Source organism: Bactrocera oleae, chromosome 2, assembly GCF_042242935.1.
Source record: "Bactrocera oleae isolate idBacOlea1 chromosome 2, idBacOlea1, whole genome shotgun sequence".
Taxonomy (NCBI): Eukaryota; Metazoa; Arthropoda; class Insecta; order Diptera; family Tephritidae; genus Bactrocera; species Bactrocera oleae.
Window position 1 is genome coordinate 38,425,752 of NC_091536.1, and position 20,599 is coordinate 38,446,350.

General features: G+C 34.4%; 1 protein-coding gene across 1 annotated transcript in view; it reads right to left on the reverse strand.

The window, feature by feature from the left end:
• Positions 1-1,495: 1,495 nt before the first annotated feature.
• 5PtaseI (inositol polyphosphate-5-phosphatase A) overlaps positions 1,496-20,599 on the reverse strand; it is a 600,945-nt gene continuing 581,841 nt past the window's right edge. The window contains exon 12 of the mRNA XM_070113016.1: positions 1,496-1,697. Coding sequence (XP_069969117.1) covers positions 1,686-1,697 — 12 coding nt within the window. The 3' untranslated portion in view covers positions 1,496-1,685. The remainder of the gene's footprint in view (positions 1,698-20,599) is intronic.

The following is a 20,599-nucleotide window of genomic DNA, read 5'->3' on the forward strand; positions in this document are numbered from 1 at the left end:
TACATTTGCCTTCACATACTTAATATAAAGATTCTCGAACATCATTCTAAATTTATAGCGTATATTTCGATCAATATGTAAGATGTCTTAGCAAAAATAGTTTCACATATCAAAAAATCTCCCGCTGACGCAGGCAGGACGGGCTGGTAACAGTCAAATATCTAATCTCAGTTTGATCCGATGTTCACCAAAGGAGTTTCCTCTCGTCTTCTTGTGAGGGATCTAGGTAAGATCTGACTTCTTATCTGAGTGTTCGTTGCTGCTCAATAGCACAGCATTCAGATGGGGAGTCCTACTATGGTTTAGGGTACAGAAAGGGCTGGATCAAGGTGTCATACGACCTGTTCCGAGTACCAATTTGGCTGGGCCCTTAATTAGCGCAGCGGGCGAAGCTTACGGATACCAGGCGCCCTACGTAATAAGATAGCCTTACTTGCGTAGCAAGTCTTGTAAAAAAGCCGGTGGGAGCTAGTTTTTCCCAGCTCGTTTGTAACGAGCTTGAAAACAGCTAGCACAAAGACAGGAGCGAAGCTTGGTCTAGGTGCAACTGATAGCACTAGCAAGGGAAGCTAAGGCTGGTTCCAGGAAGATAACAACACCAGCGGCAGCCGGAACCAAGCCCTTTACATAAAACGTGGCTGCTAAGCAGGGGGGGGGGGGGGGGCGGGGAGAGATGCCAATAGGGTTGCTGCTAGTAGTGCGTCTGTCAGGAAATGGCTCAGTTTTAAGGTCGATTAAGCGACGTGCTGCCTACCTGTTAAGAAGGGTGTAGCTGCAACCGACAACCAATGAGGAGCTTACAAAGGAGCTCGAAGAATGCATCGATTGCGTGCATTCAGTCTTGCATTATTTTAAGCTTGAATCGTCAGCAGTGGCAGCCAAGCGACAGAGGTCAACTGAAGAGGCTAAACCGTATGCCAAAAGACCAAAGACAAAGGGCATGATGCACGAAAATTCATTTGCTAATGTGGCCCGGAACCGCATTATCATTACTGTGCTAGATGAAGGAGATCCTGAAGGAAAAATCCTCAGAGCCCAATGGAAATTGGTGCCAGCTACGCTGACAAATGTGGTACTGGAAGTGCGGCTGCCAATATGCAAAGCATTTTTAAAACATATGTGTGGTAATGTCATATAAAGCATTCATGCATTGCAACCCTGCTTTGCCAAAATATGCAACGCATGTATTTGACGTTTATGAATTCCTTTGTACATTATCCTGATAGCTGTTAAAAGGTTAAAGTTTTTTGTGTTAACAAAAATGGAAAATTTATTGTTAAGTACATTAAACAATGCTGTTACTTTGGCAGAATTTACTAGTGGTAGTAATAGCTTAACAATTGCAAAAATGTTTATCAAAAACCAGCAGAGGTTGGCTGTCTCAGCTTATATATATAAATATAAAAGAATAATCTTAAAAATAAACAGATTTTCTAAGAGAATACCGAGTATGCAGAATGATGTTTTTTATTCACACTTTCATTAAATATTTTTTATGTGTAATTAATTTAATTTGTTTGGGCAATTGTGGGTAGTCCCTTTAGTTCGTAGATGTGTTTAATTGCTGTCCCGAACGATGTCACTATGCCGCTATGTGGGAAATGAGTCCTATTTGACAGTCAATAGTTAAGGCAGAATTAAATATTTCTTCCGGCTACCATTTTTTAGGCGATTCTGCATATCCGTTAGAATCCTTTCTAATGGAAGAAACAAAAAGAGATCATTGATATAAAAATATAAACTTAAGAAACAAAAACAATTTATATTATTGTATATATGCAGCACTTGCATTTATATATTTAGAGATCGTTACTTACAGTTTTAAATTGTAATTTTTTTTGTTATTGTTCAAAATAGGTGAAATAACATGCGATTCCATATTTCCAAATTCACACAAACATTTATATTCTGAATAAAAATATTTACTTTAGAGAACTGAAGGAGGCTTTGGAGGATCATCTTCTTTCTCCTTTCTCTGCTTCTCACATCAGCACCACGCAAAAAACCTCCAATAAACAATTGCATGTTTTCAATAAAAAAAAAAAATTGGCTTAAATTAATCAAAATTCAACCGTTAATATATTTTAAACTGTGAGGTTTACGAAAAAATCGTTAGAGACCATTTTGTAGAGCATTTAATTTCCTACAAAATCTATGAACGAGGTATCTTTTCAAGTAGACGGAAGCGATATATGAATTTTTCGATCTGATAATAAAAACAGCAATGGAAAACTGTAAGGAGGAGAACCACCCGTTACAATTAAGAGCTCATACTTAGAGAATTAGAGTAGAGGTGGCTAAAAACCTATTTTTTAGAGCATCAAGTGGAAAAAAATGTTCCGTTTTTGACTCACCCACATTTATATATATTATGTGTATGGTATGTATATGAATGTACTAGCTGACCCGGCAAACGTTGCTTTGCCATATACTACTTAATTTTAAGGAAATGTCGGTAGCAATCACTAGTTGACATCGTTATATGTAGAAGTAAAGCTAAACAAAAAATTGAAGTTTGAAAATTATAATTATTTTCGCACGGTCATTCCAATATTCCGATCGAGCGTTGGAAGGATGTTATCCATTTTTAATCAAATAATAATTAAATAAATTATAATTTTTCCACTTAAATAACTCTAAACTTACACTAAAATCTCTTGAGTTTTTAACATCTTGATAGAGTTACAACTTAAAAATAAAGTCTTCAGTTCAGTTCGAAAATAGTTCATATTTAATATTTCTACTGCTTATTAAAAAAAAAAGTTATCTCTCAACGCAATGGAGTGTAGATTCCGTGGGAAAAATTTGATGTACCCAAATCTAATTATTGATCGTCTTTGCGAACGCCAATCTAATTTTAAATTGAGGGTGTTTAATTCGACTGGAACATCTGTACGAATCATAAGGATTCGTGGCAGCAATACATATTCGCTTCGGAACATGTTATTCAGAATGGTGGCTTCGTTCATGTTTTTCATTAATTTTTAAAGACTATTTTGATCCAAGCTTTAGTTGTAAATGGTGCGGTGGCATGTCCGGTAAATCAAATGAATTCACAAACTCAATTGGATACTTCATAGCTTCGTTGATAGATAGATTTGTATGACACCAAGTCTTTTGGCAACAACTCATGTATCTTTGAATTTAATCCATTGACGTCCACATATTTGTTACTACATGACAGATGGATCTTGAAACATATGAACGCACTATTCACTGTCAGTTGTACTTTTTCAACATTACGCCCTAGTCGCGATGATTTTAAGCAAGCGTGAGTATATGTATCATCAGAGAACGTAAATGAATAAGGAAGGAACAAATGTTAAATGAAATCTTTTTGTGTACTAATTTGTAATTCCAGTTGAGGGAACATCGAAAAGTATAACTTCGAAAAAAAAAATACACCACACAATATGCGAAATGCTATAAATACTTGTAGACACAACGAATATTCCTTAATGAAAAATCGTTGCGCATACCTATTTAGATTTATGTTTTCACTTTCTATGATATGACAAAATTTATAATTATGAAAAGCCTTCTGAATTAAAAAGCAGTATTACCGGTAAAAACCCCAGAGTTTATAATAAAATAAATATTTAATAGACAATTTTTCCAACTTATGTATGTGCGTTGCGTGAGTGATTGCTTATTGAACAAAGGATAACAATAAAACGGTGGCTATGCGGCCGCGTTTCCACTTTTGTGATGGCTTAGGTCATAAGCGTGAAGGAGTTAAGCTCATTCCGAATACGAGCATATAAGTTCGAATCCTAAAACTCATGTAAATTAAATTTTATTTAATTTTTTTTATTTAATTAAAGGAGTTGACAAAATTTGTTTGAATCGACAATGTCTCTCTCTCTATATTGTCTCGTTTGTCCTTTTTGCAGTGGTTCGCTATTGAAAGTTGACTTATGCTCTTTTGTAATATTGCGATTACCGATTGGGCTGCATTTTCATAGCGTCGTGTTTAGATAAAATGGGCTAAATTGAGAAACTATGAAACAATGATAATAAGTAAACATATAAAAGTACTATATGGAGTGTGCTTAGAATATATAGAAGTAGTTAATGATTTCATATAAATGTCAATTTTATATAAATTTTATAATTTAATGCCATATATAGTGCATAATATGAAAAATACTAAAATAGTATTTTTACTCGCTAATAGGTCATGTTGCCAATTCTCCTCTCTGAAGGGAACATCAGACAAATTCTTCAATTTCTGATTTTTACATCGTAGTGAGGCAGCAGCTTGTGGGCAACATACAAATGCGAGGGCTTTGCTTTGAAGCAGACGCACGTTCCTTATGAATGAATTTGTTGCCGTTGTAATATGAAATACTTAGAAAATAAGCCGTTCGTTTGAATATTATTGGTCGATGATGGTGCGCTACGTTTTTTTGTCGCTTGCGCTAATGTTTGATTTTTAGCGAAAGACATATTGAGGTACATACATATGTACATATATGCAAATATATTTGGACATGAGAATAAAGGAAGGCAATTTCAAGAATATTCACATATAGACATATGAATATTTGAAGCAAGTAAACAACAATAGCAATAATGTTTGAGTTCACAGATTAGACAAATTTACCGGAATATCGTCTGTGGTGCTGCTTATATAGCACACTTGCTTATTGCAACGTGAAATAGTTTGCCTAAGTTCAAATCTTATCAGATATTTTTTTATACTTTTTTTATTTTTATAACCCTTCTTTATTAAATGATATTTTAATTCTATTTTCATATTATTTCCCTCATTATTTATATTTTCTTGTCAGAAGTCAATTACCTTCGTTTTTATTATTTCAATTTTTGTTTATGCGCATATCAAAGAACATCTGTGCATTTGTATGTATACATTTTTCTTATAGAGTGGTGTAGTTCGTTGCGTACCCTGATAGATGTGGTGACATTTTATTTTCGAACTTGCGCGTTTTCGATGTTCTCTCATCGTAATTAACATTTTAGTACAGCTAACATTTGCTCCTTCTCTATTCATTTACGTTTTCTGATAATATCACAGGTGGCGCTAATACAACAAGCAGAGGATAACAAAATTACAAATATTTAGAACTAAATCCCCAGAAAAAAATATCGTCAGAAATAAACTTAAATTACCATTAATATTTCAATATTTAAGAAAAAAACGTATACATTTAAAATAATTATCAAAAAACTATGAGTATCAGTACATATTATAATTTAAGTGGGAATATCTTGAATATGGTTCGAGTAATCAAAAAAGTATATGAGACCATTTGTGTAGAGCATTAAATATCCTACAAAAATCTGAGAAGTTTATTCGATAATAATAATTACTACGTAGGTCATAAAATTCATTAAAAAAAAAAATTGTTTTTTTTCTAAATTCTTCAATCTTTGTCCTTAAATATCTTTTAATTGGTTAAGTTTATGAAAAAAGTGTAAGACATTAATTTTCTATAAATTATGACGATGGTACGGGTTCAATAAGCTATTGGAGATAAGATGTGATCATTTTAATATCGAACTAAATTGAAAATAGCAAACTATGATGAGCATCATGTTCCCATTAAAATTAAAAGCTCATAAAAAAAAATTTTGTTTTGGCCCACCCTAATGTCGATGCTTTAAACAGGCTAACGTGTATGTTAATCGTTAACAAATCCTTACAACATAGACTAAAAGAGGCACAAGTAAAAGATGAATGAAGGAGAGCAATTCGCAAAATACTAGAAAGTAGCTCTTACGAATCCTTTTTTATATTTCATGACATTTTGTACAAGGATCCGGCAAATGAACTAATTGTGGTACTAAAACAGATGGAGAATGAAATCATCTTGATAGCACGTACACAAAGGCATTTTTAAATTAAAAAGACTTGTGACTACGTAGGAAAATACTATTACATTACAGGGCTCGAGGAAAAAGTAAAAAATATAGTACTAGTATAGTAATATACCACAAAGAGTGGTAAATTGGAACGATTTTTGTCGCCAATCGAAAAAGAAGACTATCCTTTAGGGACATTTTACATAGATCATGGCCCAATGACAACGACCGGGAAGCACGACAAATATATCCTAGTTTTGGGCGATGTATTTACAAAATTTGTGTGGTCATACCCAACAAAAGATTGAAGTGCGGAGATAGTTATAAACATGCTTTCAAAGCAAGTCGATATTTTCCCAACCCGAGTATAATTATATCAGATAGGGGATTAGCATTTACATCACAAGCTTTAAAAAGTTATTGTGATGATAATAATATTCAACATCTACTTATTACAATTCCCTAAGGAAACGGACAAGCGGAACGAATGCACAATGCTGGCCAAGTTATCTCACCCGAATACCTCACAGTGGTGCAAATATGTTGGGAAGGTTCAGCAGTTTATAAATAATTCTCCCAGTCGAAGTACAAAACAGGCCCAATTTATGATTTTGATAGGTTGTGACATACGAGTAAAAGAGGACCTTGCATTAAACGAAATTTTAGAAAATGAAGCAGTTAGTGAGTTAAACGATAGGTGTGATAAGATACGTGAAGTAGCTAAAGAGAACATACAGAAAACTTAAGAGGAAAATAGGAAGTCATTCAATAAGAAACGCAAAACGGAAATTGAATCTAACATAAATAAGTTGGTTGCAATTAGACGAACACAATTCGGATGTTGGATGAAGTTACATCCCAAATTCTTGGTCGATATGAAGTAGAAAGAGTGAGAAATAATGAGTTGCCTAAGGCAACATCGACCGCTGCGGACTGTATGAAAAGGTGGTAACGAAATTCGAGGCGAATAAGTAGTCAGGAATGGCTGAGTTGTGAAACGAAGGAATACGACTATGTGTACTGAACATTATGACAAAGGAATGCGATCATGCGGACTAAACATCTTTGACATACGACAACACTGACTGGGCGAAAGGGATGCCACGTCAACGGATGAGAAACCGATCCGAACAGATTAGAAACGGACATTGAGCAATGAAGAACATAAAAAATACAAGTGTGGTACAGTTGATATAACCAAAGTGTAAATTTAATAAAACTGGGAAGTACAAGTGTAATACAGTTGAGATAACTGAAGTGTAATTAAAAATATTTAATAAACTGAGTAAATACAAATATTATATCTAAAAACTTTACATTTATTCAACAGACGAAAATCTAGAAGACCATTTTTATATTAAAGAAGAGATAGTGAATAAGTAGAAAACTCAAATAATTTTAACAAATAAATAAATCGAAGAGTTCAATCAATACATGGGAAAAGGATTATTTTTATCGCGGAAAATGATTTTGATATAGTGGTAGAAATTTATAGTACATATATTTCAAAAGGAAAGGTGGGCATATTCTCGGAAATATCCGAACATAGTTATAATATAGAACAAGCCAAGTGAATATTTAGAAACGTATTCAAACAATAACCAAAGCAAATTCACTAAATGCACAATGCGAGCGAGTTAAGGAACGTATTACTTATCACATTATACCACCAATATCCTAAACAAACTAACATTAAGATAACCTTATGTTTCAGTAAACAAAAGTTATCAAAACAGCCTTTTCTCTGAATGAATAGAATGTATCAAAACAACATTAAACAAAATACATCAAAACAAAAATGCAAATGTATCTAATTAGGCAGTTTTAAGAATATCAATAAAGTGCACGCATTTCGGCGTGGCTAAAAAATATATTTTTAAACTCATATTGTGAAAACGATAATAACTGGGAGCTTAACCGGGGTAACAAATTTTTAAAAAAAGGCCAGGAGACATCTTTGATTCAATTGAATTCAAAGCAGATCCTGAAAAAGCGGACAGCGCCGAATCCGACAACATCACAACAACAGTAATCTAAGAGAGAAGATTACTTGTGAACACCTCGACTAAACAGCAAGAAAGCAGCCTTTGAAGACAACAAAAAAATTAAATATATTCCGACTGGCAGCAAAGGCTATTAAGATGACTGAAGCAGCAACACTCAAACCACACATTGATGTCCTTATGGCTCAACTCAATTCGTTAAAAACCGACTTCGATGCATTAAGGACACAATCACAGTTTTCGATGACCAAAGTATAAACCATGCCTGCTCTAAAATCCCAAATAATATAGGCAAGCCAAATAAACACCGAAATTTTTAAATGCCTACTAACATTTGACGGAGCAGAGGTCGCACCCAGGTGTGGCGCACCCCGGTGTGGACACAGATGGAGAATATAAAAGAATTTATATACACCCCCAGTATTACAATTGTGTATGCATAATCAGAGCAAAAAGAACAGGAGCCACTTCTAAAGTTCTATCAGTTAACGGAACTCAACTTAATTTTTATGCTATAATCAACCGCTTGGATTATACCTATTCGGATAAACGACCACTACATGTTTTGAAAGAAATAATGATGAAGAAAAAGCAAAAAAGTAAAACTCTCACCGAATTTCACGACGAAATACATCAAGCCTTAACATTGGTTCAAAAAAAAAATAATATACACCAGAGGTATACTTTATTCAAATAAACCAAAGAGCCTTGGTGAAGCATATGTGATTGCTTACACCATCTACCATGATAATCAGGATCTACTCTTAGCGAGCACTGTTCCCCGTCGACATGATTCGAGATATGAAGGTCAGACCACCTTTCATCACCAAAGGAATGATCGTCAACTGAGACCAGCATATCGCGTTAATCCTCTACGGCAACCAACGTATGAAGAGAGAAGGAATTCTGGTAGCGACATCCAGCGAAATGGCCAACAGCAACCAAACCTATACAAAACTCACCAAGAAATCCGCCTTACCGACAAAATCCATTTAAAAGGGAGAGAAACGTATCATCCCAAAACTTTAACCACAAATAAGTACAACGTATCAACCAAACCGAACAAGCTGACATAGAATCTGTGAACATCTCTAACTATCTCAAATAACTACATTAGTAAGAACTGTAACATAGGTAAGTAAGTATCAATAAAACCATTTAGAACAAAAACTCTATATGGCTATTCGGGTATACATTAAAAATAAGTGATCACATTGTATGGGTATCACTTAGTATTTTTGAAATAGGCGAATTAAATTAATTCGACATGATCTTAGGTGAACAAGGTCTAAGATCAATTAAGGGCGAGATTAACCTCTTTGATTATAGTTTAAAGTACCAGAAGAAAGTAGCAAAAAAAAGGAGCCTTTCATTAATTATAATGTAGATAATGCCAAGTACGAAGAGGAAATTAAGGAAAAAATGAAAGCAAATGAAAATATTAGTCACACCCTACCCTTCACAACCACTATCCACGCTACGATTAGGACGCAAACAAAAGATCCTATTTGGACAGAGCAATACCCTTACCGCGTGGCAGACCATGATTTCGTCAATAAAGAAATAGAAAGGCTTTTAGAAAATGGAATAATTCAGCCGAGTAAAAGTCCGTACTATTCCCCTATTTGGACTGTTCCAAAGAAAGGACTAGACGAAAAAAATAGACCTAAACTGAGAATGGTGGTCGACTACCAAAAACTTAACGCACATACTACAAACAACTGCTACCCTATACCTGATATTAATATGACAGTTCAAAATTAAGGTAAAGCTAAAGTTTTCTCGACCGTTGATTTAGAATCAGGATTCCATCAAATTTTAATAAAAGAATACGATTGCGAAAAAACCGCATTTGCAGTGAATGGCGCAAAGCATGAGTTTGTTAGGATGCCGTTTGGACTTAAGAACGCACCCTCAATCTTTAAACGATGTGTAGACGATATATTGACATAGACGATGTTTTAACATTTTCTTCTACGCCTGAAGGACACATAGAACATATTCGAACTATAATAAATACACTGGATGAAGCTAATATGCAAATTTCGGACGAAAAGTCGCATTTTCTCCAGGACTCTGTTGAGTACCTTGGCCACATAATTAAACATAACCGAGTAACGGTTGATTGAGAAAGATTCAAGCTATAAAAGAGTACCCAATGCCAAAAACCTTAAAAGAACTCAGATCATTTTTAGGATTGGCTAGCTGCTATAGGAAATTATTTTAAAATACTTCGCACAAATCACCAAACCACTAGCTATACACCTACGAGGTGACTCAGGAATGCTTTCAAAAAATCGAAGTGCGCGAGTAGAAGTAAAGCTCGATGAAGCAGCAATTACTGCTATAGATAAAATAAAAGATGCTCTGCAGGAACAGGTAGAATTTGATCAGCCTGACTTTACCAAACTATTTGAACTAACTACCGATGCCAGTAACCAAGCAATTGGAGCAGTTTTCTCCCAATTTCGCCATCCTATTGCTTTTATTTCTCGAACGTTAACCGACACTGAAAAAAATTACAAACGAAAAAGAACTTCTTGCAATCGTGTGGGCGCTACAGAAGCTCCGAAATTTTTATACGGCATCACTGATTTAACTATTTATACTGACCATCAATCACTCATTAATTTTATTTCGGAAAAAACCCGAATACTAAACTAAAAAGGTGGAAGAACTTTATTGAGGAATTTAGTCCCAAACTTGCCTACAAACCTGGTCACCAAAATGTGGTAGCTGACACACTCTCCCGTCAACAAATAAACAATACAACAGATTGTTCTCAACATTCAGCACAGAGCTCTCTAACTGACCAAATAAAAAAGGTGAAACAACCTTTGAACTCATTGAAAAATCAAATAATACCTATTCTAGACCCCACAAAAGAGGCAATTGACTCCAAAACCACCTTTCCAGGTAGGACGCGTTACACATTTTATTACAAAAATAAGCAAGATTTTTTAACAAAGCTACAACAAGTAGCTAAACCCAATGTAACTACCGCGCTTAGAAAAGATGAAGAGTTAATATTCCACTTTAAGGATGACATTCTTCACTTTACCAATTGTACCTTTGTGATAGCACCAAACTTGCTAATACATTACTAAAACGCACAATTAGAATTAACAGGAAAAACTCACAGACGTGCACACCGAAATTATAAAAACAATGTGCTTTTGGCCTAGAATAATTCTACAATCCACTAGTCTACAGGACTCAAACCTGAAGTAGTCTTCTTTAATCGCGAAAAGTATCAAGATATTAAAGAAATCCTTCAGAACAATCAGGAGAAGCTATTGCTATACCACAACAATGGGCGAAGAAACATCACGTATAAGCCAGGAGATATCATATTATTTATTCCAAAACAGATCATAAGAATAAAATTGCTAAACGATATAATCAGCACAAAGTTAAGAAAGATCGCCGGGACACGATCCTTACAGAGAGAGGGAAAATTATTCATAAATATAGCATCCGCAAACAAGCCACACAATGCGATCCAGCACGATATTGATTAATCTATTTTTATTATTTGTTGTATCCCATTCCGATTTAATCACAGATCATAAATTCAAGAAGTGTGTCTTAACAGAGACCGATCTGGTCTACCTATTTGAAAATACGACTTATCTGTACCACGTAGCAAACTTGTCAATTATCCTAGGTTCATACGAGAATATCATGAAATCCAAATACGTTGCAGAAGAAAACAAAGAAGAAATAATTCTTATAGAGGCACTTAAGATACAGCTTATACCTTTTAATCGTAGACTCAAACGCTCATTAAACTTTTTAGGTTCTATTCTCAAGTTTGTCACCGGTTCTCCTGACCATGACGACCTTATAGAGATCAAGACAGGACTCAATTAGTTGATAGAAAATAATAATCAACAACGGAAGATCAACAGTCAATTTGATAAAATATTATTAATTAATTATTACAGAAGTTTACAAGGAATTAGAAGCAATCACGAATACCATTAATTTTGCTAAAACCGGAAACTTTTATTCTGGTACTCTAAACCTCAAAGACATTCAAGAAATTGTCTCCATAGAAGATTTTAACATACCCATAATTAATAATTTAGAATATCCTGATATTCATGTATGCAAGTTAACGGCAGCCTCCACATAGTAGCTTTACGCTAATTATAAACAAAACTGTATCTTTGCACTTAGCAATAATACAGCTTCTTAATAAGCATCTTTGCTTATTTAAGTAACCAATATTCTTTTTCATTAAGCTAAGACCACCCACAAAATGTAAACAATACAACCAATTACTGAATAAGCGAATATTGTAACTGTCACTTATTGTAAGAATTAAGCAAATAAGATAATTGTATAAATACGAGTAAATTGAAATAAAGAGATCAGTTATCCATCAGGATCACTCAAACTATCATATTTGATTTCTTCTAACAATCAAGTATCCTCTCGGAAGGAGAAATGTAAAAAAAAAAACAAGGACGTATTCTCCAACAACAATAAAATTCCTAAATTCCACAAGTGAATAAATATTTTACAAAACTTTAAAATTACTAAATTCCACAAGTGAATAAATATTTTACAACAACATTAAAATTATTAAATTCTAAACTAAAACTAGAAGAAACAGAATTACACAAAAAAAAAAAAAGAATTAAGGCATTGCACGCTAAGCAGAAGTGTTGCTAACGAGGGACACAATTAATTTAAAACAAAACGACCAGGGAAGCTAACCAGCAATCAACACTGGCAAAGGAATACTTGTAAAAACAGCAATCAACAAACACCTTTAGAAAAGGTCGAAAAGTAGTAAGTTAATACTTTAATACATTTATGATATATTTAATTTATAACAATAAAATTGAAATAAATAGAATGTATCAAAACTACATTAAACAAAATACATCAAAACAAAAATGCAAATGTATCTAATAAGGCAATTTTAATAATATAAATAAAAATATATTTTTAAACTCATATTGTGAAAACGATAATAACTGGGAGCTTAAACGGGGTAACAAATTTTTAAAAAAAGGCCAGGAGACATCTTTGATTCAATTGAATTCAAAGCAGATCCTGAAAAAGCGGACAGCGCCGAACAACATCGCAACAACAGTAATCTAAGAAAGGAGATTACTTGTGAACACCTCGACTAAACAGCAAGAAAGCAGCCTTTGAAGACAACAAATTAAATATATTCCGACTGGCAGCAAAGGCTATTAAGATGACTGAAGCAGCAACACTCAAACCACACATTGATGTCCTTATGGCTCAACTCAATTCGTTAAAAACCGACTTCGATGCATTAAGGACACAATCACAGTTTTTGATGACCAAAGTATAAACCATGCCTGCTCTAAAATCCCAAATAATATAGGCAAGCCAAATAAACACCGAAATTTTTAAATGCCTACTAACATTTGACGGAGCAGAGGTCGCACCCAGGTGTGGCGCACCCCGGTGTGGACACAGATGAAGAATATAAAAGAATTTATATACAGCCCAGTATATACAGCCCCCAATTGTGTATGCATAATCAGAGCAAAAAGAACAGGAGCCACTTCTAAAGTTCTATCAGTTAACGGAACTCAACTTAATTTCTATGCTATAATCAACCGCTTGGATTATACCTACTCGGATAAAAGACCACTACATGTTTTGAAAGAAATAATGATGAAGAAAAAGCAAAAAAGTAAAACTCTCACCGAAAACACTTGGTTCAAAAAAAAAATAATATACACCAGAGGTATACTTTATTCAAATAAACCAAAGAGCCTTGGTGAAACATATGTGATTGCTTGCACCATCTACCATGACAATCAGGATCTACTCTTAGCGAGCTCTGTTCCCCGTCGACATGATTCGAGATATGAAGGTCAGACCACCTTTCATCACCAAAGGAATGATCGTCAACTGAGACCAGCATATGGCGTTAATCCTCTTCGGCAACCAACGTATGAAGAGAGAAGGAATTCTGGTAGCTACATCTAGCGAAATGGCCAACAGCAACCAAACCTATACAAAACTCACCAAGAAATCCGCCTTACCGACAAAATCCATTTAAAAGGGAGAAAAACGTATCATCCCAAAACTTTAACCACAAATAAGTACAACGTATCAACCAAACCGAACTAGCTGACATAGAATCTGTGAACATCTCTAACTATCTCAAATAACTACATAGAATCAGGATTCCATCAAATTTTAATAAAAGAATCCGATTGCGAAAAAACCGCATTTGCAGTGAATGGCGCAAAGCATGAGTTTGTTAGGATGCCGTTTGGACTTAAGAACGCACCCTCAATCTTTAAACGATGTATAGACGATATATTGACATAGACGATGTTTTAACATTTTCTTCTACGCCTGAAGGACACATAGAACATATTCGAACTATAATAAATACACTGGATGAAGCTAATATGCAAATTTCGGACGAAAAGTCGCATTTTCTCCAGGACTCTGTTGAGTACCTTGGCCACATAATTAAACATAACCGAGTAACGGTTGATTGAGAAAGATTCAAGCTATAAAAGAGTACCCAATGCCAAAAACCTTAAAAGAACTCAGATAATTTTTAGGATTGGCTAGCTGCTATAGGAAATTATTTTAAAATACTTCGCACAAATCACTAAACCACTAACTATACACCTACGAGGTGACTAAGGAATGCTTTCAAAAAATCAAAGTGCGCGAGTAGAAGTAAAGCTCGATGAAGCAGCAATTACTGCTATAGATAAAATAAAAGATGCTCTGCAGGAACAGGTAGAATTTGATCAGCCTGACTTTACCAAACTATTTGAACTAACTACCGATGCCAGTAACCAAGCAATTGGAGCAGTTTTCTCCCAATTTCGTCATCCTATTGCTTTTATTTCTCGAACGTTAACCGACACTGAAAAAAATTACAGCACAAATGAAAAAGAACTTCTTGCAATCGTGTGGGTGCTACAGAAGCTCCGAAATTTTTATACGGCATCACTGATTTAACTATTTATACTGACCATCCATCACTCATTAATTTTATTTCGGAAAAAACCCGAATACTAAACTAAAAAGGTGAAAGAACTTTATTGAGGAATTTAGTCCCAAACTTGCCTACAAACCTGGTCACCAAAATGTGGTAGCTGACACACTCTCCCGTCAACAAATAAACAATACAACAGATTGTTCTCAACATTCAGCACAGAGCTCTCCAACTGACCAAATAAAAAAGGTGAAACAACCTTTGAACTCATTGAAAAATCAAATAATACCTATTCTAGACCCCACAAAAGAGGCAATTGACTCCAAAACCACCTTTCCAGGTAGGACGCGTCACACATTTTATTACAAAAATAAGCAAGATTTTTTAACAAAGCTACAACAAGTAGCTAAACCCAATGTAACTACCGCGCTGAGAAAAGATGAAGAGTTAATATTACACTTTAAGGATGACATTCTTTTTCACTTTCCCAATTGTACCTTTGTGATAGCACCAAACTTGATAATACATTACCAACTAAAACGCACAATTAGAATTAACAGGAAAAACTCACAGACGTGCACACCGAAATTATAAAAACAATGTGCTTTTGGCCTAGAATAATTCTACAATCCACTAGTCTACAGGACTCAAACCTGAAGTAGTCTTCTTTAATCGCGAAAAGTATCAAGATATTAAAGAAATCCTTCAGAACAATCAGGAGAAGCTATTGCTATACCACAACAATGGGCGAAGAAACATCACGTATAAGCCAGGAGATATCATATTATTTATTCCAAAACAGATCATAAGAATAAAATTGCTAAACGATATAATCAGCACAAAGTTAAGAAAGATCGCCGGGACACGATCCTTACAAAGAGAGGGAAAATTATTCATAAATATAGCATCCGCAAACAAGCCACACAATGCGATCCAGCACGATATTGATTAATCTATTTTTATTATTTGTTGTATCCCATTCCGATTTAATCACAGATCATAAATTCAAGAAGTGTGTCTTAACAGAGACCGATCTGGTCTACCTATTTGAAAATACGACTTATCTGTACCACGTAGCAAACTTGTCAATTATCCTAGGTTCATACGAGAATATCATGAAATCCAAATACGTTGCAGAAGAAAACAAAGAAGAAATAATTCTTATAGAGGCACTTAAGATACAGCTTATACCTTTTAATCGTAGACTCAAACGCTCATTAAACTTTTTAGGTTCTATTCTCAAGTTTGTCACCGGTTCTCCTGACCATGACGACCTTATAGAGATCAAGACAGGACTCAATTATTTGATAGAAAATAATAATCAACAACGGAAGATCAACAGTCAATTTGATAAAATATTATTAATTAATTATTACAGAAGTTTACAAGGAATTAGAAGCAATCACGAATACCATTAATTTTGCTAAAACCGGAAACTTTTATTCTGGTACTCTAAACCTCAAAGACATTCAAGAAATTGTCTCCATAGAAGATTTTAACATACCCATAATTAATAATTTAGAATATCCTGATATTCATGTATGCAAGTTAACGGCAGCCTCCACATAGTAGCTTTACGCTAATTATAAACAAAACTGTATCTTTGCACTTAGCAATAATACAGCTTCTTAATAAGCATCTTTGCTTATTTAAGTAATCAATATTCTTTTTCATCAAGCTAAGACCACAGCTTCTTAATAAGCATCTTTGCTTATTTAAGTAACCAATATTCTTTTTCATTAAGCTAAGACCACCCACAAAATGTAAACAATACAACCAATTACTGAATAAGCGAATATTGTAACTGTCACTTATTGTAAGAATTAAGCAAATAAGATAATTGTATAAATACGAGTAAATTGAAATAAAGAGATCAGTTATCCATCAGGATCACTCAAACTATCATATTTGATTTCTTCTAACAATCAAGTATCCTCTCGAAAGGAGAAATGTAAAAAAAAAAACAAGGACGTATTCTCCAACAACAATAAAATTCCTAAATTCCACAAGTGAATAAATATTTTACAAAACTTTAAAATTACTAAATTCCACAAGTGAATAAATATTTTACAACAACATTAAAATTATTAAATTCTAAACTAAAACTAGAACAAATAGAATTACACAAAAAAAAAAAAGAATTAAGGCATTGCACGCTAAGCAGAAGTGTTGCTAACGAGGGACACAATTAATTTAAAACAAAACGACCAGGGAAGCTAACCAGCAATCAACACTGGCAAAGGAATACTTGTAAAAACAGCAATCAACAAACACCTTTAGAAAAGGTCGAAAAGTAGTAAGTTAATACTTTAATACATTTCTGATATATTTAATTTATAACAATAAAATTGAAATAAATAGAATGTATCAAAACTACATTAAACAAAATACATCAAAACAAAAATGCAAATGTATCTAATAAGGCAATTTTAATAATATAAATAAAAATATATTTTTAAACTCATATTGTGAAAACGATAATAACTGGGAGCTTAAACGGGGTAACAAATTTTTAAAAAAAGGCCAGGAGACATCTTTGATTCAATTGAATTCAAAGCAGATCCTGAAAAAGCGGACAGCGCCGAACAACATCGCAACAACAGTAATCTAAGAAAGGAGATTACTTGTGAACACCTCGACTAAACAGCAAGAAAGCAGCCTTTGAAGACAACAAATTAAATATATTCCGACTGGCAGCAAAGGCTATTAAGATGACTGAAGCAGCAACACTCAAACCACACATTGATGTCCTTATGGCTCAACTCAATTCGTTAAAAACCGACTTCGATGCATTAAGGACACAATCACAGTTTTTGATGACCAAAGTATAAACCATGCCTGCTCTAAAATCCCAAATAATATAGGCAAGCCAAATAAACACCGAAATTTTTAAATGCCTACTAACATTTGACGGAGCAGAGGTCGCACCCAGGTGTGGCGCACCCCGGTGTGGACACAGATGAAGAATATAAAAGAATTTATATACAGCCCAGTATATACAGCCCCCAATTGTGTATGCATAATCAGAGCAAAAAGAACAGGAGCCACTTCTAAAGTTCTATCAGTTAACGGAACTCAACTTAATTTCTATGCTATAATCAACCGCTTGGATTATACCTACTCGGATAAAAGACCACTACATGTTTTGAAAGAAATAATGATGAAGAAAAAGCAAAAAAGTAAAACTCTCACCGAAAACACTTGGTTCAAAAAAAAAATAATATACACCAGAGGTATACTTTATTCAAATAAACCAAAGAGCCTTGGTGAAACATATGTGATTGCTTGCACCATCTACCATGACAATCAGGATCTACTCTTAGCGAGCTCTGTTCCCCGTCGACATGATTCGAGATATGAAGGTCAGACCACCTTTCATCACCAAAGGAATGATCGTCAACTGAGACCAGCATATGGCGTTAATCCTCTTCGGCAACCAACGTATGAAGAGAGAAGGAATTCTGGTAGCTACATCTAGCGAAATGGCCAACAGCAACCAAACCTATACAAAACTCACCAAGAAATCCGCCTTACCGACAAAATCCATTTAAAAGGGAGAAAAACGTATCATCCCAAAACTTTAACCACAAATAAGTACAACGTATCAACCAAACCGAACTAGCTGACATAGAATCTGTGAACATCTCTAACTATCTCAAATAACTACATAGAATCAGGATTCCATCAAATTTTAATAAAAGAATCCGATTGCGAAAAAACCGCATTTGCAGTGAATGGCGCAAAGCATGAGTTTGTTAGGATGCCGTTTGGACTTAAGAACGCACCCTCAATCTTTAAACGATGTATAGACGATATATTGACATAGACGATGTTTTAACATTTTCTTCTACGCCTGAAGGACACATAGAACATATTCGAACTATAATAAATACACTGGATGAAGCTAATATGCAAATTTCGGACGAAAAGTCGCATTTTCTCCAGGACTCTGTTGAGTACCTTGGCCACATAATTAAACATAACCGAGTAACGGTTGATTGAGAAAGATTCAAGCTATAAAAGAGTACCCAATGCCAAAAACCTTAAAAGAACTCAGATAATTTTTAGGATTGGCTAGCTGCTATAGGAAATTATTTTAAAATACTTCGCACAAATCACTAAACCACTAACTATACACCTACGAGGTGACTAAGGAATGCTTTCAAAAAATCAAAGTGCGCGAGTAGAAGTAAAGCTCGATGAAGCAGCAATTACTGCTATAGATAAAATAAAAGATGCTCTGCAGGAACAGGTAGAATTTGATCAGCCTGACTTTACCAAACTATTTGAACTAACTACCGATGCCAGTAACCAAGCAATTGGAGCAGTTTTCTCCCAATTTCGTCATCCTATTGCTTTTATTTCTCGAACGTTAACCGACACTGAAAAAAATTACAGCACAAATGAAAAAGAACTTCTTGCAATCGTGTGGGTGCTACAGAAGCTCCGAAATTTTTATACGGCATCACTGATTTAACTATTTATACTGACCATCAATCACTCATTAATTTTATTTCGGAAAAAACCCGAATACTAAACTAAAAAGGTGAAAGAACTTTATTGAGGAATTTAGTCCCAAACTTGCCTACAAACCTGGTCACCAAAATGTGGTAGCTGACACACTCTCCCGTCAACAAATAAACAATACAACAGATTGTTCTCAACATTCAGCACAGAGCTCTCCAACTGACCAAATAAAAAAGGTGAAACAACCTTTGAACTCATTGAAAAATCAAATAATACCTATTCTAGACCCCACAAAAGAGGCAATTGACTCCAAAACCACCTTTCCAGGTAGGACGCGTCACACATTTTATTACAAAAATAAGCAAGATTTTTTAACAAAGCTACAACAAGTAGCTAAACCCAATGTAACTACCGCGCTGAGAAAAGATGAAGAGTTAATATTACACTTTAAGGATGACATTCTTTTTCACTTTCCCAATTGTACCTTTGTGATAGCACCAAACTTGCTAATACATTACCAACTAAAACGCACAATTAGAATTAACAGGAAAAACTCACAGACGTGCACACCGAAATTATAAAAACAATGTGCTTTTGGCCTAGAATAATTCTACAATCCACTAGTCTACAGGACTCAAACCTGAAGTAGTCTTCTTTAATCGCGAAAAGTATCAAGATATTAAAGAAATCCTTCAGAACAATCAGGAGAAGCTATTGCTATACCACAACAATGGGCGAAGAAACATCACGTATAAGCCAGGAGATATCATATTATTTATTCCAAAACAGATCATAAGAATAAAATTGCTAAACGATATAATCAGCACAAAGTTAAGAAAGATCGCCGGGACACGATCCTTACAGAGAGAGGGAAAATTATTCATAAATATAGCATCCGCAAACAAGCCACACAATGCGATCCAGCACGATATTGATTAATCTATTTTTATTATTTGTTGTATCCCATTCCGATTTAATCACAGATCATAAATTCAAGAAGTGTGTCTTAACAGAGACCGATCTGGTCTACCTATTTGAAAATACGACTTATCTGTACCACGTAGCAAACTTGTCAATTATCCTAGGTTCATACGAGAATATCATGAAATCCAAATACGTTGCAGAAGAAAACAAAGAAGAAATAATTCTTATAGAGGCACTTAAGATACAGCTTATACCTTTTAATCGTAGACTCAAACGCTCATTAAACTTTTTAGGTTCTATTCTCAAGTTTGTCACCGGTTCTCCTGACCATGACGACCTTATAGAGATCAAGACAGGACTCAATTATTTGATAGAAAATAATAATCAACAACGGAAGATCAACAGTCAATTTGATAAAATA